Source organism: Pelmatolapia mariae, linkage group LG16_19 (genome assembly GCF_036321145.2).
Source record: "Pelmatolapia mariae isolate MD_Pm_ZW linkage group LG16_19, Pm_UMD_F_2, whole genome shotgun sequence".
NCBI classification, from domain to species: Eukaryota; Metazoa; Chordata; class Actinopteri; order Cichliformes; family Cichlidae; genus Pelmatolapia; species Pelmatolapia mariae.
This window is the reverse complement of record NC_086241.1, coordinates 19,862,253-19,883,859: the sequence shown is the minus strand read 5'-3', so window position 1 is coordinate 19,883,859 and position 21,607 is coordinate 19,862,253. Positions and strand designations below refer to the sequence as shown.

At 41.0% G+C, this 21,607-nt stretch overlaps 1 protein-coding gene across 1 annotated transcript; it reads right to left on the bottom strand.

The window, feature by feature from the left end:
- Positions 1-44: 44 nt before the first annotated feature.
- fstl1b (follistatin-like 1b) lies at positions 45-20,954 on the bottom strand. The gene is made up of 11 exons (XM_063499198.1): positions 20,821-20,954; positions 20,617-20,673; positions 7,297-7,398; positions 7,020-7,149; positions 5,107-5,139; positions 4,623-4,753; positions 3,858-3,976; positions 3,391-3,503; positions 2,625-2,735; positions 2,449-2,543; positions 45-1,471 (listed from the first exon to the last, which is right to left on the bottom strand). Exons 1-11 carry the CDS (start codon positions 20,821-20,823, stop codon positions 1,430-1,432), a joined length of 936 nt encoding a protein of 311 aa, XP_063355268.1. The 5' UTR covers positions 20,824-20,954; the 3' UTR covers positions 45-1,429.
- Positions 20,955-21,607: the final 653 nt, after the last annotated feature.

The window sequence follows — 21,607 nt, the reverse complement described above, 5'->3', positions numbered from 1 at the left end:
AAAACGTACGTGCACACAGACACAAATAAAGTGACAAAGCTGTGTTGTGGTGAATGGGCTTTATTGGCATACATATTCCTTACAGTCTCTGCACTTTTAGTGAAATATAAAGATTCAGCTTCAACTTAGTAATGCAAATTTCACACACATAGGAAATAGAGTCACAAAGCACTAGTTTGATGCCATCTTCATCAAAGCACACTCGTTCTTGAAACGCCACGTGGCAAAAAAAAAAATCCTATGTGCAGGTAATGGTAGCGACCTGTAAAGTTTGCAGGTCTAAGGCACTGATTCTGGTGTTTAGACATCCCAATTCAGATGCAGGATTTCAACAAATGAACACATTAAACAAACAGAGCTACTCTCAGCATCATAATTGAAAATCGCACACATGCACACAGACGCACACGCACACATTTCATATGCACCAGGTTATTGACGCACCTAAGCTACTTCCGCTGACAGTGAGGCTAGTCCTTCTGTTAAGAGTGATATTGAAAGCACAGGTATAGTGTCGTTGCTGGGTCCAGAGTAATGGGTTACCTGGATAATTTTGTACATCATTCAAACACTTCATCTAGACTTTGGTTTCAGTTTTCACCATGCTATATTCAGATCAGGTCTCAATGAAAGCTGGACCACTACGTCTCGGAAAAGTAAGACACACATAGAGGGAAATGTTTAACCCCTCACAAAAAGAAAAAAAGCACCAGAGAGACTCTACTAAGTATAACATGGGAACAAGATGAACTCTAACTCAAGCCAATAACATAATGTATATAGAAGCAAACTTTTTTTTGGCAGCAATGTTATTATTTTAGCAGTAAGATACAAATAAATTCATTGTTGTGGTTGAACTAAAGCCTAAGAAAGCTAAAGAGAATGAAAGAGAAGTGCAATGGTCAGGTAGTGGCCTACTGTGGCAGTTCTATAGGCAACAAAACTTTAAAAAGCACTAGTAGCTCTACCTTTTTATGCAACATTCTGACAAGAGGTTGTACGAGGCGCCAAGCAGTCAGTTTTCTGTGTACTCAGCGCCTATATTTAAACAACCCCCAACCTCACTACCTTTTCAAACAGTGACTTCCATATTCCAAAACAGTGATAACTTGACAGTTTTCTTTTTGTAATAACTGCAAAAATATAAGGACTGTAGTAAAAAAAACATAAAACAAAAAGCAACCCCGAGGCTAGAGTAGGGGTGCAGTAATACAATCAAACATGACAGTACTCAACACAAGGGAATCCACTGATACGCTTTGATTGCCCCGAAACTAGCAAACATCAACACAAACACTTAAAAATGTAAAAAAAAAGAAAAAAAAGAAAATAAAATAATTAACAGAGCAGAGAAACATGATAAAGTGAGTTAAATCAAGTATGGAAGAAGGATGATGGCGTGCATCCTCTTCTTTCATTGCATCCCGACTTAGGCCTCCTTTGTGCTGGCCTTCATCTTCTCCACTGTCTCCTATGTTTAAAACAGTGAAAAGAAACATGAGCTATAGTGTCTCATTTGACATGCTGACTAAAACAGTATTTCTGGAAAACACACGCTTTTCCTGTTAATATCAGCACTGTATTTGTTTGAAGGTGAATTTGGTGTCACCTATCGAAACTTGTACACACGATGAATCACATTTGTTTACAGTGGCACTACAAAGTATTCCTCTGGGGTACAGAGTACATGGCTTTGCTGACTCAGTCATGGCCTCAAGCCAGATTCCTAGAGCTACCTTGCGGACATCACGGTGTCATTCACGCACACAAGCAGACACACAAGCTACAAAAACAGCAATCTGCAACAGGTTTTTCACTGGGCCAAATTGTTCAAAATACATGTGCCAATTAGTCTACTCCTACTAAACCTAATGCACTGCCTGTGAATCAAATAAGCAAGAAACGTTAAAGGAAGATGTCAACACATAAATCTGTTAAAGGTAAAAGAAACTCAAACATTGATGGGGTTTTTTTAAGGCCATCTGCCCTACATTTCATATCCGCAACATCATTTTATGGCTCTAAATTTGAAAACATCGCTCTCCTTTGGATTTATTGTTTCACTTGTTCTGTCAGAAGTAATAAAGCTGCTGATACTGTGGCTTGCCGAGCTCTGCCAGGTTGGAACGCATAAAATATTTACACCGACCTATTCCTCTGTCGGTTGTATTGAACAATTTGATTTGAAAGGAACTACAGGTAATCAAGGAATATAAAAGCAGGCACGAGGCTATTGGCTCATAAAGGTTATATTTAGTGGACTTTATAACCAATTCTACAAGCAGTGGACAGTGAATGAGCTTTGGAGTGCAGTAGAACCAAGTGGGGAGAAAAGCAAAAATTAGGTTCTAAGTTTGGGAAAACACTTCTAATTTTTGATTTATCTTGTCTTTAACTCGACTGATATACTGTACTTTTTTTGATGGGATTTAGTTTACAGATACACACCTGGTGCTTGTTGAGCTCGGCCACACGGAGGTTCCACTCCTCCTCAGTCATCTCCACTCCACCATCTGCTAAGTCATCCACAGCTGGCTGGTTATCTGGTCAGATTACACAACGGTTAAGTGGAATGTGTGCGTGTAAAAAACAGGATAAATGCCATTTTCAGTATTTTTTTTTACCAGTGCACGTCATGGCGGTGCAGACCCAGTTGCCGCATGCACAAACGCAGCGGTTGCACTCCACCTGGGTCTCTGCTCCGTCCTCATATGTTTCATCCTCCAAGGCACATTCTGCACAAAGATAAAGAACACGCTACCTAGATAAGGCCACAGATAAGACTCTAGTAGAACAATAAAAGTTTTACATTGTTACCAATTTTATGACTTTTATGACTTGCCAGCATTTTAAAATGCTGCATCATTCATCCACCAGCATAACCACAGTGTCACATTCTTTTGGTTACTTTTGCTTAGTCACAAACACTCAGCGAAACAGCCAACGCCAAGCATAAAACCTTTGTGTGTAAACTGGAGAAACTATTATCTAAAAAGAGAAAAAAAATCAAATGCCTTAACCAGGCATGAAAATCTTGATTTGCATTTGAAATTTTGCATGTGGACTAAACCCAGAGTTTACACAGCTAACAGTCAGTAGCCAAATAAACGTGTGCGTCCTTGAATCTGGTGTAGCTCCAGAGTTAAGTCAAGCGCAGCGACTGGCTGCTGGAGAAATGCCTCCTCTTCCTGTGAACTTTATCCCAGATATATCAGCACCAGTTGACTGAACAGAGTCAAGGGCTGAGTCTCAAAATCCTAAGAAAACAGCAGCTGCAAGGATTATTTTCAGTTTGCTGGGCTGCACTACTGAGCTTTCTGTGCTTCGGTCAATTTATATAGTAGATCTAATGGTGTGCTACATTATGTCAAAGTATCACTCCAAGCTCACTCTTCTCTGGTGGATTGAAGCCAGGCTTCAGGCAGTTAAGAAACTCATCAAAGCTCAGCTTCCAGTCGGCATTCTCATCGGAGAGCTCAATGAGGGCATCAACACACAGGCTCCTGGGGAACGAGAAGCACACAAACACAGAATAAATATTAGCTGTTACATACAGTAACAGTGGACCATTACAGAAACAATACAAATGCTGTAAAAATCATTTTGATAGCTGCTTTTTTTTTTTCTCCACAGAGTGCAGGTGTTTTTGCCAATACGGTTTCCCACAAGAGGCCTGCAATAATGTTTGCTCTGGCCAAGATCAGGTTCAATGACTTGTCTTAAAATAGTGCTGCAGCACAAAGATAAGATTTTCTACGCACAAGCAGTACCATTGGAAAAAAAAATATTTGAAGGCTCTTTCACCTCTTCCACTTCCACACTTTTTCATAAGCATGCAAACTTGCAGACACACTAACCTGAGCAGGTTGTTGCTCTCCTGGTCTGCATAGGACTGCAACTCCACAACTGACTCGTTGTGCTGGATGAATTTGAGCAGCTCTGAGGAGTCCAGCTGAGAATCACCATTGTCATATGACTGCAAACACACAGACTCATGTGCATGAGGACTGAACACAAAGAACTCTGTACGAAGTCATTTGGGGTTCTGATCCACAGGCTGGTCGAGGCTGCCAGTGAACTTGCAGCTATCACTACAATACAAGCACACCGGTTCTACTTCCAGCCTCCATTTCTTTTGAAGTATCCTAAAATGAATGTGGGGCTGTAGCGCTACATTAACATTTTTATTCTCTCTTTTTTTTTTAGTGAGTAATTGTTGTTCAAACTGATTTAGCATCCAAGCTGACTGCTATTTGTTTGGCTACTGTACATGGGCTTCATATATGATGATGAAATAAAAAAAAATGTTGGGCATAAGTACAGTTTTAAATGGTCCAACACAAAAACCCCCATCTTTTGCTATAATGGCATTCATGTCAAACCATGGAGAGGAAGGGGCCCTCCTCTGCAGAACAAAGTTCCTCATTAAACTGAATTATCACCACCAGCTGACTCGCTTGAAAGGTCTGTCACATGAATAATTAGACACAGTCCCAGGCAGCTTTAAGAAGCAGGCGGACCGAAAGAGGCCCGCGTGGACAAATAAACTGGGGTATTCTATGAAAACATTGGTTTAGGAGCAGTGGTATGCATAAAAAGAGAAAAGGGTTCATTCTGCCTACCTTGAAGTATTTGAGCAGGATGTCAGAGAAGTTGGAACCCTTGACAAACCAGCCATCTGGGATAATCTCAGTTTGCAGCCACTGGATCACACGAGATCTTAACTCGTTGCGGTCAGCAGCATAGCAAACCACTGCAGGAGGGGGGATATTTCCAGAAGTCAGCAGTATTAATAAATAACCCAGTACACCCGGTATACTGTGCATCGGTATATTCAGGCTCAATATGTTCTTTCAGTTAGACCATAAATGTCTGCTACTGTATAGCACGTGTGTTAGTAAACTGTAACCCATCCATGTAACCATGGACTAGACCTTAATATGCCAGTACAATCCAGTCAAAAATTTACAAATACATTCAGTTGTAAATTAATTTATATGTTTATATAAACCGCAAACTTGATAAGGATAAGCGGAAGAAAAAGGATGGGTGAATGGATGTTTATATAAGCAAAAAGAGCATGCACGCACATACATATAAGCTCACCTGGACTGGCAGCGGTCTGTTCTGTTTTCTTTTCTAAAGGTGATTTGAAAAAAAAGAGAGAAAGAAACAACATTTGATGCAAAACCTGGAGAACATTATTGGAGATAAACGTGTCTGTCACTGAACAATTGGCCAAAGGTCTGCAAAGAGCATGCTGTGTCATAATGATTTTCCCTCGCTGACCTTTCTGTCACCGATCAATGTCCAGGCTAGCCTTCTTCAAGTTCTGCATTTCTTTTTCTTTCTTTGTATCTTTCTTTCTAGTTCCTCATTTTTGTTATTCCTTTGTGATTTCATTTTTATGTTTGATTTTTTTTTCTGAAAATCAATGTAATTTCTTTTCTTTTCAGACTGCTGCTGGACTTCATGACACACACTGAGCACTTCTTCTCCACATACTTCTTTTCTCTCCTCACGTGTTTATACAACACTGCAGTATGCCACTAAATTTTTGTCTTCTCTCTGCTTTAATCTGTGTTTTTGTCCTGCCTCCCTATGCTGTCTTTTTCTTTTCTTGTCTTTGTCTTTCTCCTCATCCCCCAGCTGGTTGCAGCAGATGGCTGCCCCTCTCTGAGTTCGGTTCTGGCGGAGGTTTCTTCCTGTTAAAAGGGAGTTTTTCCTAAGGGATCTCCTAATTGTCAGGCTCTCACCAGAATATTGTAGGTTCTTTACTTTACAGTATGAAGTGCCTTGGGGAAGCTGTTTTTGTGATTTGGGGCTATATAAATAAACCTGAACTGAACTGAACCTCAGCTGAAATTAGTTTCAGAATTAGTTTTGCTTATTTATTTATTTATATGTATTATTCGCATTACTTATGTTGACAAATTTGACCAAAGTATTTTAGATTATATATCATAGATTAAGGTCCAGTTAACTAAACAACTTTGGTTCATGTCAGCAGGGACCAGCAGGGAAGTGAAAGTTCACTCGAGATAAGATAAGATACTAATATTAGATATATGAAGAGGTGGCTACAGGGCAGAGGTGTGATAAAAATGATAGTGCAGTGTCATGGAAGGGGACATTGTATGACTGTCAACCCAGTCACCTCACATTATCAGTTCAGTGAATGTATGCTAGTTCAGAGATCACATACTAATCAGTTTAATTGCTTACTATCAGTGCTTTCACAATTAGTCGGGTGAGCTAAATGACATTACTGAAAAGGGGCCAAATTGGCCTTTTTGGCCTCCCATTGTCACATCTACTAGATCTCAGGGATTCACTTATACTTAAGCTTCTACTCTGTACCTGACAGTAGCCTATGACTCTGACATTCGGTGTTATGAACACAAGATTTTTAGTCAGTGTTGTTAAATTCCTCTCTAGTAATTCAGTCATGACAGGTTCCAAACTGTGTTTTCATCTTTTCATCTCTATAGCATTCTCGTGTTATTTTGGCTTCCACTGCATTCTAAACAGTCAAGTATTTCATTTTTGGAACAAAAAAGAGCTGAATAGTATCAATTAGCTGCAATAGACTGCCAGCCTGTCCATGATGTACCCCACCTTTCACCGTATTACAGTGGGGATATGCTCCAGCATCCCTGAATTAGATATGTGCAAGAAAATCAATGGATGGACCAATCAGTGCTTGAATCAGTGCTTGATAGGTCAGTTGAATGAGAAACCTGATTTGCTATGTCCTATCCTATCAAAATGTTTTTTTCTGTGTGTACATTTTTTAAATTGTAAAAATTAAAAAAAAAGAAAGAAAAAACCCTGAAAACCGTTCAAGGCAAGAAAGATGATGATGTTAAAAAAAAACATTTTTTAGCAAAAAAATCATTTAACAATTCCTGAAAAATACATTTTCAATGTCTAACATGAAAATTACACAACTTCCAGTTCCATTTCCAAGGTTGATTGTGTGATAATTGAACTGTTTTATCAACATTTGTTATCCGTACCCTTGCAGTGTCCGTCGTGTGCCACTTGGATCTTCAGGCCAGTCAGACAAGCATCTCTGTGGAGCTCACAGTGATTCCTGTAGGTCTTACCATTGCTGCCACATACTGACCTCTTGTGGGGCTTACAGCTCTGCAAAGAAACAAAGTGCAAAGGGAATAAATGTGAAGTGAAACCAAAGGGAGTTTGTAATCCAAATCTATTATTTGGACATATCTTCCTTCCTTGCGTAAAAGCAATGACATCTGGTCTCTATTGAATCACACACCCGACACTCACCTCTATGCACAGACAGCTGGGCTCCCCCTTCTCATTGACAGCGCACTCCCTGCCGGCCCCGCAGAACACATTGGCACACACTTTGCTCTTGGTCTGCACCTCCTGTAAGGCAAAAGAAGTTTGTGATGGTTGAACACAGGGTGGCGCTGTTGTGCTTTTCAAACAGACTGCGCCAATCAAGTCAAACAGAAATCTGCAAACGGGATCCAAAACACAAATATTTTACTTTCACAATAAACCACGTGGAACCAAACTCATGTCACAGATAAAGAGATTGTTTCGCCCAATTAACTGACAAGAGTCTGTCCCCTGATGGCATCCGAGATGAAAGCTCACCGATCTTGCACCGCACTCAGTCTAGGAGGTGATGCTGTTTCCTATCTTTTTAAGCAAGATACCAAGAATTACTTAAATCATTTTGGTAAATAAGCTCAGTTGCCTTGTGCACGCAGTGGTTCATAATGTTTCATTGGAGACTCTGAGGAATCCTCAAACAACTGACTGCATTTCAATTTTATTTGTTCCTTTCTCATCAACATGATAAGCAAAAAAAGCAATATTTATGTGCTCAAACAAATGTGTCCTGGTTTATTGCTTATCTTTGTTGTTTTTTTATGCGTGTGTTAGTATCTGCACTTTTAATGAGGTCTCCGGAGCTGTCTGAATTGTTGCCCTGTCAGTGACAGCTAGACTTGGATCCAGAAGTTGGCATGAAATAAGGCAGAATACAGAAAACATGTAAGTGGGATAAGTTCCTGCTGGACCATGCCGCCTCCTCGAAAATACTCTTTTCCTTTCATACAAATGTCTCCAGCAAATCTGTTTCAGTTAAACAGCCTTTTCTCTCACATTTAGCGTGTCTCATTCGCTCTCATTGACACTCATGGACACACACACCGTCTCATTTGCTCGTCTTGACATCTTGTGTTTGCTCATTTTCGGGACTGCCAGCAGACTCAAGAAATGAGCTCTAGCAACCAATCAGAAGACGCCAAGTGGAGCTCCAAGAGCTGGTTTATGACCCTCATTACCGCCTCCTTTCCCCATCTGTTTGTTTTTGTATATGTGTGCCATTGTGTGTGTTTGCATTTGTTTGTGTGCGTGCTTGTGTGTGTACAGGGTGTTTCCACATCTGGAGTCTGAGCTGTGTTTTCCTTTAGGCCCATTCCCATGCAGTGCAAAATCTTTTCTCCTACCCCCCCGACTCCACTCCTGCTCCCTAAGCTGCTGTTTCCTGTAACAGCGAGACAGAAGTTGGCCTTCTTTGTGCGCCTGCACGTGAGCTGGCTTCCAACTTTTTCTCTCTGTGTATGACTGCAAGGTCTGGTATGTAGGTCAAAATGAAGGTGGGATGTTGTTACTGAACCTTCGTGAGCCCTCATGATAAAATGTAACAGGATGGATCTCGGAGCTAAAGGGATGACAGTGGGGGAGCAGTCACATGCAATCATCACAGTGTAGCAATTTTGACTCAAAACTGGTGAGAGGAATTCGGTTCTATGCATGGTTTAGAGATATATACATACACAGACTTCCTATCCTAAGATGAGGTCATGGAAAAATCTTCAAAGCAACCCCCCCGGCCTTGAACATGTTGGACAATTCAGTTTCTCAGACACAGATGGGCAAGAGGCCTGTTGAAACCTGCAGAAACCTCCACTGAGAACATGAATAATAGATGGGCTCCTTAAGATGAATCTGGTACAAACACGGAGCTCTGTCTGTCCATCTCCCTCCTAGCAGAACCAGCTGAGGATATCTGACATTTAGCTAATGAATACAGAGGTAGAAGGTCCTTTTTTTGCAGCTGATTCAAGTGCTTTGTTGCCATAGTGAGAACATATACTGGCTTCTTTTGATTACAGAAGTGTCAGTCAAGTAAGCCAGATGGAACAAAGCCTCAAAATGAGATCTCAGCAGGGCTCTTTGGACATACAGTGCTGTGAAATAAGTATTTCTCCCTTCCTTAGTTCTTTCTTTTCATATTTGTCACTCTTACATGTTGCAGATCATCACACCAATTTCTTTATTAGACAAAGATAACCAAAGTACAAATATACAGTACAAAGTGCAGTTTTTGAAACGATGATTTCATTTATGAAGGGAAACCAAACCTACCTGGCCCTATGTGAAAAAGTAATAGTCTCCTAAACCTAATAACAGGTTGTGCCACCCTTCACAGCAAGAACTGCAATCAAGTGTTTGTGATAACTGGCAATGAGTCGTTCACATCGCTGTGGAAAATCTTTGGTCCACTCCTCTTTGCAGATTTGTTTTAAACAGATAATTCATGCTCGAAAACTGATTCAAGTCCCAACGCTGACTAGGCCACTACAAAACATTTTTTTGAGTTCTTGCTGCCAAAGGTGGCACAACCAGTTATTAGGTTTATGGGACATTTCCTTTTCTTTCACACAGGGCCAGATAAGTTTGGATTACCTTTTTTCTCCCCTTAATAAACTAAATCATCATTTAAAAATGATATCTTGTATCTTCTTAGGTTATCTTTGTCAAATATTAAAATCTCTTTGATTATCTGAAACATTTAAGTGTGTCAAATATGCAATAAAATAAGAAATCAGGAACAGGGCAAATACAGCACTGTATAAAACAAGACTGCAGAAAATAACAGACGAAATAGTCTCTTCGTGTGTTCTTGGGATGCCACAAAAACAGTGCATAAAACATACATGGACAATGCAGAGGGATAAATAAATACTACACATAGCAAATGTCAGAGAGATATGGTCACATTTCATGCGTCTAAGAGAAGAAAAATTAGTAGACTTTTAAATCCACAAATATCGGTGTCACCTTTACTCCTACAGGGAGTTATTTGGTGTATTATTTCTGCATGCTATTCTATATGCTGTTACAACATAAAAGCATAAAAGCTTTATTTTATTTACTTAAGTGTTAGCAGCCTGAAAATATGAGAAGCTTTTTTTAATCATTGTTGTTATCATTATTTTACTTTATTTGGTAAAGAGCTTCCCATGTTTTCCCTCTTTGAATCTTTATGTAGTCCCAAGTTCATACGCTGAGATTGATATCAATGGTTTTATCCAAGTGGATATGACTTTCTGTTTACACATTGTAGGGACTTGGCATCAACCTCACCATAACTAAAAGGCACTCATTAACACAGTCGCCAGCAGAGCAGACATAAAAAAAAGACAAGACACAAAGTCAGCACAAACAAAAACACACCCAGTATGCATGTCCTAGATAAATTATTATTTTTAATTTACTGACAACAACTGCCTTCTTTCCCATTTAAAACCAATCAGTGTTCTCATAAGAGACTGGTGAATCATACCAGAGTCCTTCATACAAAGAGCTTCCCTAAGCTCATTACAGTCAATACGGACACATTTCACAGCTCACGATACTAATCTCTTGCCCCGCGTTTCACATGTTTTCTATTTCAGTGTTTTAGTCACGAGGCTGAAACGACTTAAAGGTTTCTAAAAGACTTTTTTTTTCTCCAAAAACTCTTTGCATCATTTCCATCTTTTTATATCAGCGTGGCAACTCTCATTTCAAGTCTTGCTTTCATTTCTGCTATTCTTTAGTTCTTTCTCTTGTCATCTCATCTCTAGCACCATGCCCTTTTACAGATGCAAGACACGTGTCTGTGAACGAAGGCCAGCCTTGAAGAGCTAGAAGGAAATCAGAGGAGGAAAATAAGAGAATAGTAAGAGGCTGAATAAAAGGGGAAAGTTGTGAGGACAGTCTGAATATTAAGAAAGAGGTGGGTAGTGAAGAAGAGGAGGGGGGCATACGAGCATGTTATATGGCTCATTGATGAGGCGGACTTGAGTTAAAGTGGAACATATCCTTGCTTTAGAGAAGAAAATGCCCTTTTATCTTTTATCCAATGAAGACAACAGTGAAAAGGCACACTAACTAAAGGCACCTAAAGGCACCTTGCACACCATAACACATAAAAAGCATTAGAACATCTGCTCTGCCTTTGCACGCCTTTCTTATCTCTGTGTCCTCAAAGACTCAAAACAGTACAAGCAGCAGCATATTTGTCTGTATTTGCATGCTTAGTGCGTGTACTTTCAAATATCTTGGAGATGTTCCACTAATCGAACAAGCCGATCAATGCCTCTCTCCTGTTGATGTCATTTACAGCCACCGTGAGCACTTCCCATATTGCACCCTGCCCCTTATTAGCATAGAAAACATTAACCTAGAGATTGCACTGAAGTCCCTGCCATAGATATGCCTACAACAGTGAAGAGAATAATGGAAGCAACTGCAAAAAACCAGTAAGTGCAATAAATACAGAATGTGGCATTTCTAATAATACTAAAAGATTAGTTTCATCTGTTTGATTGGATTAGTTTTGGACACAATAAATCTAATTCAATGGAATCCAATACAACGAGCCTGCAGTTCGACTGTTTTCACATAGAGCTTCTTTTGCCTGTCTGCTGTGTTCGAGAGGTGTTGATTCAGCGCTACTTTCACTGTGTAGGCTGTACTTTCTGGTGCTGTTCATTCGTACTGCATTATAAAAAAGTACAGGGTAGATCAGCTTGAGCTGCTTTAACATCTGTATGACACATAGAGTTTCATCAATATCTGAATGTGAAAGGCTCGAAAAGGCTTTTCAAGAAGTTTGGATTTACTGCACGGATGTAAGAGACACCTCACTGTAAATGATGCAGGCTGGGCCACCTGAAATATTGAAATGCTGAATAACAATGAAGGAACTACAGCACACTGTTACACATGCTGCTGTCGTCCTGAGTCACCGATAAGGCCTCGGTTTGTGAGGAAGCAGAGGAATTTACAGTGATATTAAATCTAATCTAAGTATGCACACAGTTGTCTGTTCAATTTACCCTTTATAAAAAGCACCTATTTCACCGTATTTACATAACAAACTGGCAAATCTGAAGAAAAATTAAAACTATCACAAGCAAAAAAAAGAAAGACTACTGAAATGAGAAAAATAACAAGTAAATTATTTTCATTTGATTAAAAAAAATGCTTTTTCAAAAACACATCACCCATTTTTGAGTCACTTGGTTTCTTGCACAGAATTGGTTGAGAAGGGTTATATAAAAAGTCTTACATTTGAATATAGGAGTGAAGGAAAAGTTCTACACTTTAGAGGAAAAGGTAGATTTTGTTTTTGTTTGTACTGAGAAGAGTGAGGCTAGTACCAGTCACACAGGCCTACAGAACAATTAGCGTCCTCTGGTCACTAGATAATAATATCTATTCCCAGACCAACTGGAGGTTTCTGGCAGTCAAAACATTGCAATCGCCCTTAGTCTACATGGAATACACTCACTTGTCTGCCAGCACTCACCAACTGCTTGCCGAGCAGGAGTGAAAATATGACAAGTGTAATCCAAAATGTACACAAAGTTTAAATTATGCTGTTTGAAATGTGTTGGCTGCAGTGCGAATGTTGAAGGTGAACATTCTCCGTTTCCAGCTGTCTTTCCTCCACAGTAATCTGCTAGTGACCAAAGCAATCACAGGGATCTTTTTAGTGCAGCACCGTTTGTGACTGATTTCACCTAGCGACAGTCAGGAATGCACATTCTTGCCTAGTGACTGAAGATTGCTGGGGGGTCAGTGTCTGAGGCCTAAGCTACAAAAAGCTAGGCTGTTGACTGCAGCTTCAGAAGTGCTTCAGAGACAGTGGTTTCTCCTTTCATATACCTCCCTCCAAGGAGGTGCATAAGTCTATTTAAACAAATGCTGACGTGGAGGAGATGTGCACTAAAATGTGATTTTACTTCGAGCGAGGCAATAACAGTGACAGATAGAGACAGTCAGCATGACAGATGGACAGGCAAATGCATGCATAGCATGGATGCTCCCCCCATTACCTCTAAATGCAACCGAGTGTTTTACAACAGATTTTACGTAACAATGAGGTGAAAAATGAAAGAAACACAAGACTGAAAGGCAGGAAATGTAGACAAGAGACATAATCAGGAGAATGAGAAGGTAAGAGGGGTTCATTCCTGAGCCATGTAGTGCCTCAGCTGGAACCCGACCCAGTTTGCCTTGAGCCAAAATCTCCTCAGTATTTGGGTCAGAAAGGTGGCCCTGCTCTTCCCCTCTCCAGCATTTTCCCCATGGTGTCCCTCCAGCTCTAGATTGTCTAACAGCTCCATCAGACTAGATTGTCTTCAGCTCCATCAGACATGAGTCCATGCCAGGAGCAGACAGAACAGGGAGGGCTCAAAATTGAGCAACTTGTTTCCCCTTAACTTCTAATCAGAAGAGAAGTGGAGCGCAGCCAAAGAAGAAAACCACTTACCCGATACACTGCAAGCTAACTGCGATCCAGTTTCCTCCCTTAAGGAATTTTAACGAGATGATGGGAAAAAATATTATTTTATTTTGGTTTTGAGTCATTACAGAAAGCTGTTTCTTTTGCCTTCAATAATTCACATTGCTCCATTCTCAGACTCTGTTGCCTTTCGCCCCTCTGTGAATCTGTGTCTTCATTTATATCAAATCAGTTTCAGTCTCATTTCTTCTGTACTTGACAGCCTCATGAGATCAGATTTACAGTAAAGCCTCCACTCAGAAACAGGCAGTCAGCCCCTCAAAAAGACACGATCGACTGCCATGCTTCCTTTTGGCTCAAATATCTGCTTAGTATTTCATGGATTACATGACAAGTGATCGCCAGCAGTTGAGAGCAGTATGTGTCCTTGAAATAATGAGGCCAAAGAAGAACTAATTTGAGCGGTTTATAAGAGCACTAGGGGTGGTCTCAAATGTTCTCCGAGGGACCAGGTCCGAGATTAAATCTGCAGAAACAAAAGGGCTCAGGGTAACGACCAGTTTACAGAGCTCTGCCTGTTATTCTCGTCCCTGTTTCTTATTCAGTGTAAAAGGAATGCACCAATGGACGGGATGATGTCACCCCAGTCTGCAGCCTGTTATTTTACACCCAGCAGCCTCATTGTTCAAAAGCTGAAATGCAGCAACTAAACTGAAAAGAGACATGGGGGAAAAAAGAAGAAATAGAAGAGGGAGAAAACAGAAATACACGGTAAGATAAGTAAAGAAGAAACAGAGAGGGTGAGAAAATGGAGAAAGTAAGAAGTACAAGACTAAAGAAAAGCAGGAAATAAGTCACAGTCTGGGCAGAGCAACATCTGCTAGCAGTTAAAATGTCACCAGAGAACACAAAATGCTGTGAACGCAGCACCGCCCCTGGCCTGCCCTCCCCTGTTCACCCCGCTGTCACTCTGCTTGGACAAAAACGTCCCCTGTCCTCACTACCTGCTTTATCTTAACCTCTAGTCAAGTTTTCTTTCTTATCATCATTTTCAATAATTTCTCATCTATTTCGCCTTTAAACTTTTAATCCCTTTCTTTGACTTTTTACAGATAATCTTGCTCGTTTCCCCTTATCCTTTTAAACTTTCTCTCTTTGCTCACTTTGTCACCTTTCTTTCCCCTCTGAACCACCACCCCCTCTGTTCTCTGCATTTTTCCACCACGAGGAAGGGCAAGTGAGGGGGATGGGGAGGGTGGGCCAATGCAGGCTCACACTAAGGCTAGGGGAATGAGCAGACTCCCTGCCCTCCTCTCTGCTCCCTCTTTGAGGCCAGTGTAGGGGCTAATGTCGAACGCTTTTGTACAAGGGAAAGTCCAATTAGAGACTGCAAGATGTGTTTAGTGTGTGTAGACATTTCAAACCTGTTGTGAGATCAGACCTTTATTATATTTAAACAACTGTATTTTGCCTTCCTTTTAATCAAAACCTTTCAAAGTATGTCAGGATACAGCGAAAGCAGAAACAATCAAAATGTTATCTGATTCACAGAAAGTAAGTCAACTGTTTCATTAAGGCACTGTGGCAACTGTATCAGGCGCATGTGTTCACGTGTTCGTTGTTAGCACAGATATCCATTCAGCCAATCATATGGAAGCAAACTGACATATTTAGGCAGGTAGATGTGGTCAAGACAAGCTGCTGAATTTAAAACTAAGCATTAGAATGGAGGAGAACGGTGATTTAAGTGACCCAGGCTGGTCTCGGGATTTCAAAAACTGCCAAACTTCTGGGATTTTCCAGCACAACCATCTCTAGGGTTTACAGAGAATGGTCTGAAAACAGAAAATCTCCAGTGAGCAGCATTTCTCTTGGTAAAAATGTCTTGATACTGGTTCAGGCTGGTGGTGGTGGTGCACTGGTGTTGGGGGATAGTTTCTTGGCTCCAGCCTACCTGAGTACTGGTGCTGACAATGTCCAGCAGGATAACACACTGTGTCACAAACCTCAGATCATCTCAAACTCAAACACATCTCCTGAACTTAACAATGAGGTCACTGTTCTCTAATGGCCTCCACAGTCACAAGATCTTAATTCTGCAGACCATCGTTTGGATCATGTGCTATACAGACCAAGCAATCACCTGGGCTCAGAGAACTTAATTGGCAGATTAAACAGTAATGACATTTAGCATTGTTGTAATCTAAGAACTTGCAAGTCACATTTTTTCATGGTTCTTGAAATTCCTCATGACATTTTAAATTACAGATTTTTAGTACTTCTTTTTCTTTAGGTTTGACAATCAAAGTCATCCCCCCTGCTTTGTATCGTGTCTCATTCATACTAAAATAGACGGAGAAAAGAGCCTCTCACTATGTATCAGTCACGGCTGAGGTATTTGAGCTATAAATGATCAAACTGAATGAAACAGTCATCTGCGCACTCCAATCTATTCAAAAATCTTTTTAATTAGCGAGCTTCACAGTATACTGCAGTGAGGCTAATCATGGGATGTTCTTTTAACCTTTTGTACTTCAGCTTTCACTTGCTACCTGTTCATGCCTTGAAGAAGACTGAAAGGGTGCTAATTAAAGGGATTTTTTATGAAGAAGTGGCTTCCTTCCACACATATTAACCACATTTTTGATCGCTCGAAGAGATGCGGTTGACACGTTTTTTGACCTCTGCTGAGCTACATCAAATCCAGCTTAAACTAATTATTTTATTACAATTGTTCATCCTGCAGATTACTTTCTCAGCTGACTCTTTAGAGAAGTACGGTGTGTTGTAAAGGGAAAAATGTTATGTCCTAAAGCAGTGGTCCCCAATCTCCGAGTTGTTTGGTACCGGGCTGCGAGAGTTGAGGCTCGGGTATGAAATGTATGGTTTTCAGGGTTTTGTTTTGGTTTTTATTGTTATTTTTTAAATCATTTTTATTGTTAACTTGATTTCCCTTGGTCTTTTCCCGTGTGTTATGAATAAATCTTTTTTGGTACCGGTACTGGTTTTATTTTGTTGTATTTATCCGCGACACCGTCAAGGCCAGTATATTGTCAGACATACACTGGTCCGTGGCGCAAAAAAGGTTGGGGACCGCTGTCCTAAAGCATGCAACACACCCTGGTGTAGCAAACAGCACCAACACACTCATAGTACAGTGACTCAAATCAATGAAATGCTATTATTCAGCACCGGTGGTGGTACAATACCACCACCAGAGAAAAACAAGCTCCATCAAAGATGTTTTGGCCCAAGAAAAAAAAAAACCTATATATTTTTAACCATCATTTTTTTATGTTAGGGTATAATATACTGAATAACAGAAAAATTGACAGATTTCTGTAGCAAACTGACTGTATGTGGATCAATCATGGTTGTGCGCACAGTCACCCTTTGCAGGCCCTTGAGCAAGGTTTCTGCATGTGATAAGAGAGTTATGCTACATTATAGAGTGCTCTCTTATCACATAGATCACAAGAAAATGGAAGAGTTACAAAAGCTCAAAACAGCCACTTTAGCCTCTATGTTTTTTGCTCAGTGTTGGAAAACAGCAGTGTTCGCCTGTTAATCATTCCTCCTACAGTTAAGCCTGTTCAACAGAAAAAAACTGCATTTCATATGCAGGGCGTGATCTCTCTTTGACGGGTCACTGGACACAGAATAATCTCTGCTGGAAGTAAATATTTGTAGAAGTTTTGTTTTTTAAGATGTCAAGCTCACAGTGATGTTCATTACATTTTCCAAGAGCTTAAAGTGGGCAGAAAAGCAGCAAACAGTCAGTCATCATTAAATTACCTACTTTTGCTTTTTAACTTTTATGATTGAAAATGATGCATTACCTCATTCTTTAAAAAATGCTCAGAGAACCCTTTGGTGCCGGTCTTTGTCATTTGCGTGGGTGCCTGTGTTAATTTATGTGTGTCAGGCCTTTGAGTGCAGAGTACCGGTAATGATAAGACACCAGTACAGCTGCTAAGCTAAATGAGGACTCCTTTCAAGCCAAGCCAAGAGTGAGGAGAACACACTGCGGGGACGTGAAACGTAGCACACCTCCTCTTCTTTCTCTACCCCCACACCACACAGCCAAGTCTTACCTCACTCCCAGTCTGCCTGCTGTAATTGCATGACATCTCCTTCCTGTTTTACATCACTATCTCACCGCCCTGAACAATCTCTGCACGGGATCCATGACTGAATGTCGAGCTACAGTAATTAGAGCAGGCTCGTACAGACAGAGGACACGGCGTCCCCTCATGCTTGTGTTCTCTCCACCTGGGCAGATATTTTTAGCCCACCTTGTATGGGAAAGAACAAGCATCAACATGGTAACATGGCGGGTTGCCCGAGAGCATTTAGCTCAATCAGAGTGCTACAAATCCAGGGCCAGAAAGAAAAAGGGATCCAGCGCCTTCATTTTTTCTCTTTGTTACCTGAAATGTTGTCCTGGCGAACTAGTCTGGCTGCCTGTTGATGCCAGAGCGCCATAAACTAAATTAACCAATGTGTCATTCACTGTGGATGATGCACAATAACACAATAACACTGCATGCGATAACAGCGGAAATATAAACACTCTCCTCCTTCTGTTTATATGCGGCTGTGCGCACACATGTCCCTTGAGGCCGCAAAGTCTTATGACTTTCACTATGCCTGCATCCGACCTCGTTTGCATATCAAGCTCCCGGTGTGTTTGAGTAAGACATCAAGGTTTTTTTTTTCCCAAGATGCATATCTGCTTTCCAGCCCGCGGGCACACACACAGTTTTGAGTCTCGACCCCGGCCACCCTGTCACACTGCATTTCTGAGCAGCTTATCTTCAAACGCAGCAAAGTCTCACCTCAAGAAGCACACACACATTCTCCTTCTTAATAAATCAGGAGTTAGTTTCCACATTTTAATAGCCTAAATTTGTGCCAGCAAATAAAAACACAATCAATCCTCTTTTCAGCGATCTTTCCAGCTTTTTTTGTGATGTGTATACAGTCGATTTAACATGCATCCCATCGTTGATACACAAGCTAAATAGATACCCTATAGGCTCAGATTCACCTCTTTGCTGTGCTTTGCTGCAACTTGTTGCCAGTTCAGGCCCTTCTCACAGCCTGTCAACAGGCCATATATTATCAAGATAATTACCTTTGGAGAACAGATGCCCCTTTTTTTAATGGGTGCCCATTACTTTGTGGGTCCACCCAACAACTGCCGTGTGTTCTATCCCATCTAGGACATACCTCACAGATCACGGCCATAGATTCAATTAGGAGGCACACAATCCCACATTTAACAGCCAGCGGGTAAAGATAGGAAGAGCAGGGGAAGGTCAGCGGCACATCAGTCTATGAGCAATGTTGCGGTTCCGACACTAATAGCCATCTGCATTAAGCCATAAAGACAGGCTCGGCCACAGATAATTGATTTATCTTTCACATGTGGCATTGCTCTAATCTGCTGAAAAATCCCTCTAATTAGGCTACAGTTATTACCGTGTTTATATCATCCTCCTGTTATTGTTGTGCCGGTCAACAGAGGAGTCAGCACAAAGCCAGGTGTTCAACAGCTGTGTCCACTGAGGGTCCAGGCCATCATCAAGTGCCACCTGGCATGTGTGTGCTTGCTCGTTCTTCGAGGAATAATTTGGGACATAGAACAAATGACTTTTTACCAAGTTATATGAGAACATCCATCCTGCTTTCAGGTCTGCATAATAATTAGGGAGGTACAATGAGCAGCTGGTTGGCATAGATTGCCACAAAAGCTAGAAACAAAGGAAAAAGAATCATTTTTACAAGAGACTATGTGCTGGATCACAAAGACATTCTTGTAGTTTGCTTTCTTTTCTTTTTTTTACTCTTGGATATCTTGATAGCTGTTTCCATAACTGTAAATTTGTTATTCTTGCACAATCACAACAGACATCTCAAAACTGGAAACTTGCCAGTCTTCATGCTCAGCTCAGCTAACTGACTGCTAGGTTTACTTTTAATCATATTTAGGCTTACTGAGCATCCACCCCAGACAGTAAGCTTCACTCATTCTTCAAACCCACTGACATATACGAGCCCATCTGTCACCCCTGTGAGATGCTTAAACTTTAATAATTGCACGCTGTTTCAGTTAATCATTCTTGTGTGCAATCGGGCCACCTACTAACAGCACATCCTGGTGTTTACCTAGAGAGGAGACTACTTAGCTCTGCAGTGTGATACCCATGAGGTGAGCATTCTCACAGCTCTTGAGGCACTCACCGCCCTGCAGACAAACACACATGCTCCCCGACCAACCACCAAAACAAACATTATGCCATTAGAGCAGCTGCCAGTTGGCACCAAAACACCCTCCAGTATTGATGAAGAGTGTCATCCCCCCGGAGAGGTTTGTGAGAGCTACGCAAACACAAGCCCACCCATTCTCCTTCACAGCTGTCTGTCACTCCTCTCGTCCTCTCATGGCACATGGCAGCTTTTGTTGCGATGTTACCTTCAAAAATCACAACTCAACAAAACAAAAACAGAGAATAGGTGAAGGACTTCTCTTTGTGCGGTCAGCAAACAAGATGGAAAATGTGAAGGTTTAAGAAAAATGTGCGCTCACTTTTCCAGTGACTCATGGGTGCAACCTTGTTATTAACAACAATACCCCAATTGGAAGAAAGCAAACTAGTCAGAATGTGTCTGTAATGACGCTCATGATTGCCGTAATTGTGTGGTTCCGCTTAGGAAGATAAACAATCCAGCCTACATCACACAGACACAATACAGCCTTGAAAACTCAACTATAAATGGCCCATTTTCACCACGGCACCAAGTTTTCTCCAATAAAATACTTTTTTTTCCCTTCTTCTCTTTTTCCAGATGTGTTGAAGCTCAGCGATGCTGTTGTTTGGCTGCCTTGTTTTTTTTTTTTTGTTTTTTTTTACTCCAAATGGACAATTTCGCACGTAACGGTTATAAAGTGTTCAGTACAGGCGTAAAACGACTGATTCCAATATGAAGGATCGCAAAGACAACTGTTTAAAGTAAAGTAAAATAAAATAAAAGAGCAAACTTACCTCCGCGTTGTACAGAGCTACGGAGAGCAGAAGGAGCACAGACACACTTCGGAACATCTGGACAAAAAAAAGGAGGGGAAAAGAGAGAGAAAGTATGGTTTTATGGGAAAAGAATGAGCCAACGACAGTGTCCATCCGTTTTCATACCATTCATATTGTCAAGACAAACTTGTGGAAAAGCCAAATTTTAGTCCTCTACATTACCATTTTATATTCGGCTCGGGAAATCTGCTCGGAAAAGGGGTGCTGGTCCGGATATCTGTCGGGACGCAGTCGAGCAAAATTGCCGAGATTTCAAGAAATTTGAGGAGCGCTGAGGAATTCCTGCCAGTCCGTCAGTCTCTCCTCCTCCTCTCGCCTCACCCTGGCCAATGAAAACGTCTGGAGAGGAGACGAGGAGGCGGGGGAGGAACGATGGAAAGTGTGTAGGCTATGTATTGTGTGTAAATTAAACGGTAAACGCAGCCTTTCTCTCAAGAAAGGTGGATGGCTGTGTTTGTGGCTCAGTTATATTCTGCGTGCAGGTTCGTATAAAATCTGTTGTATCCTACTGATCTTGTGGGACCATTTCTCTTGGCCGTTTCAGTCCATTTTAGTCAAACTCTCAAAGAACAGCCATCAAATCGTCCGGTATTATTAACAAGGTTTCACTTGCTTTTCTTTGCTGCCACTAGGGGGCAGAAGAACTCTTAAAACACACTGTTGACCACAGCTTGTGAACGAATTAAACAACGTTAGTTGTTAGTTTTCGTTAGTTTTCACGAGACAAATGCAGTAATCGCAGTGCATCTAGATTCTCAGACAAGTCTGCGTTTGTCTATCGGATCATTTGGATTCACTGAAAAAACAGTAAAAAAAAAAATAGGGTTGTTAAAGCTGAAGGCATCCCCCCCTTTCCCCCATAACAGTTAAACACACAAAAGAGGGCAATTTTAAATCACAATAAATGAAATGACTCACTCTAACCGGTTTTTGTTTTCAGCTGCTTCTT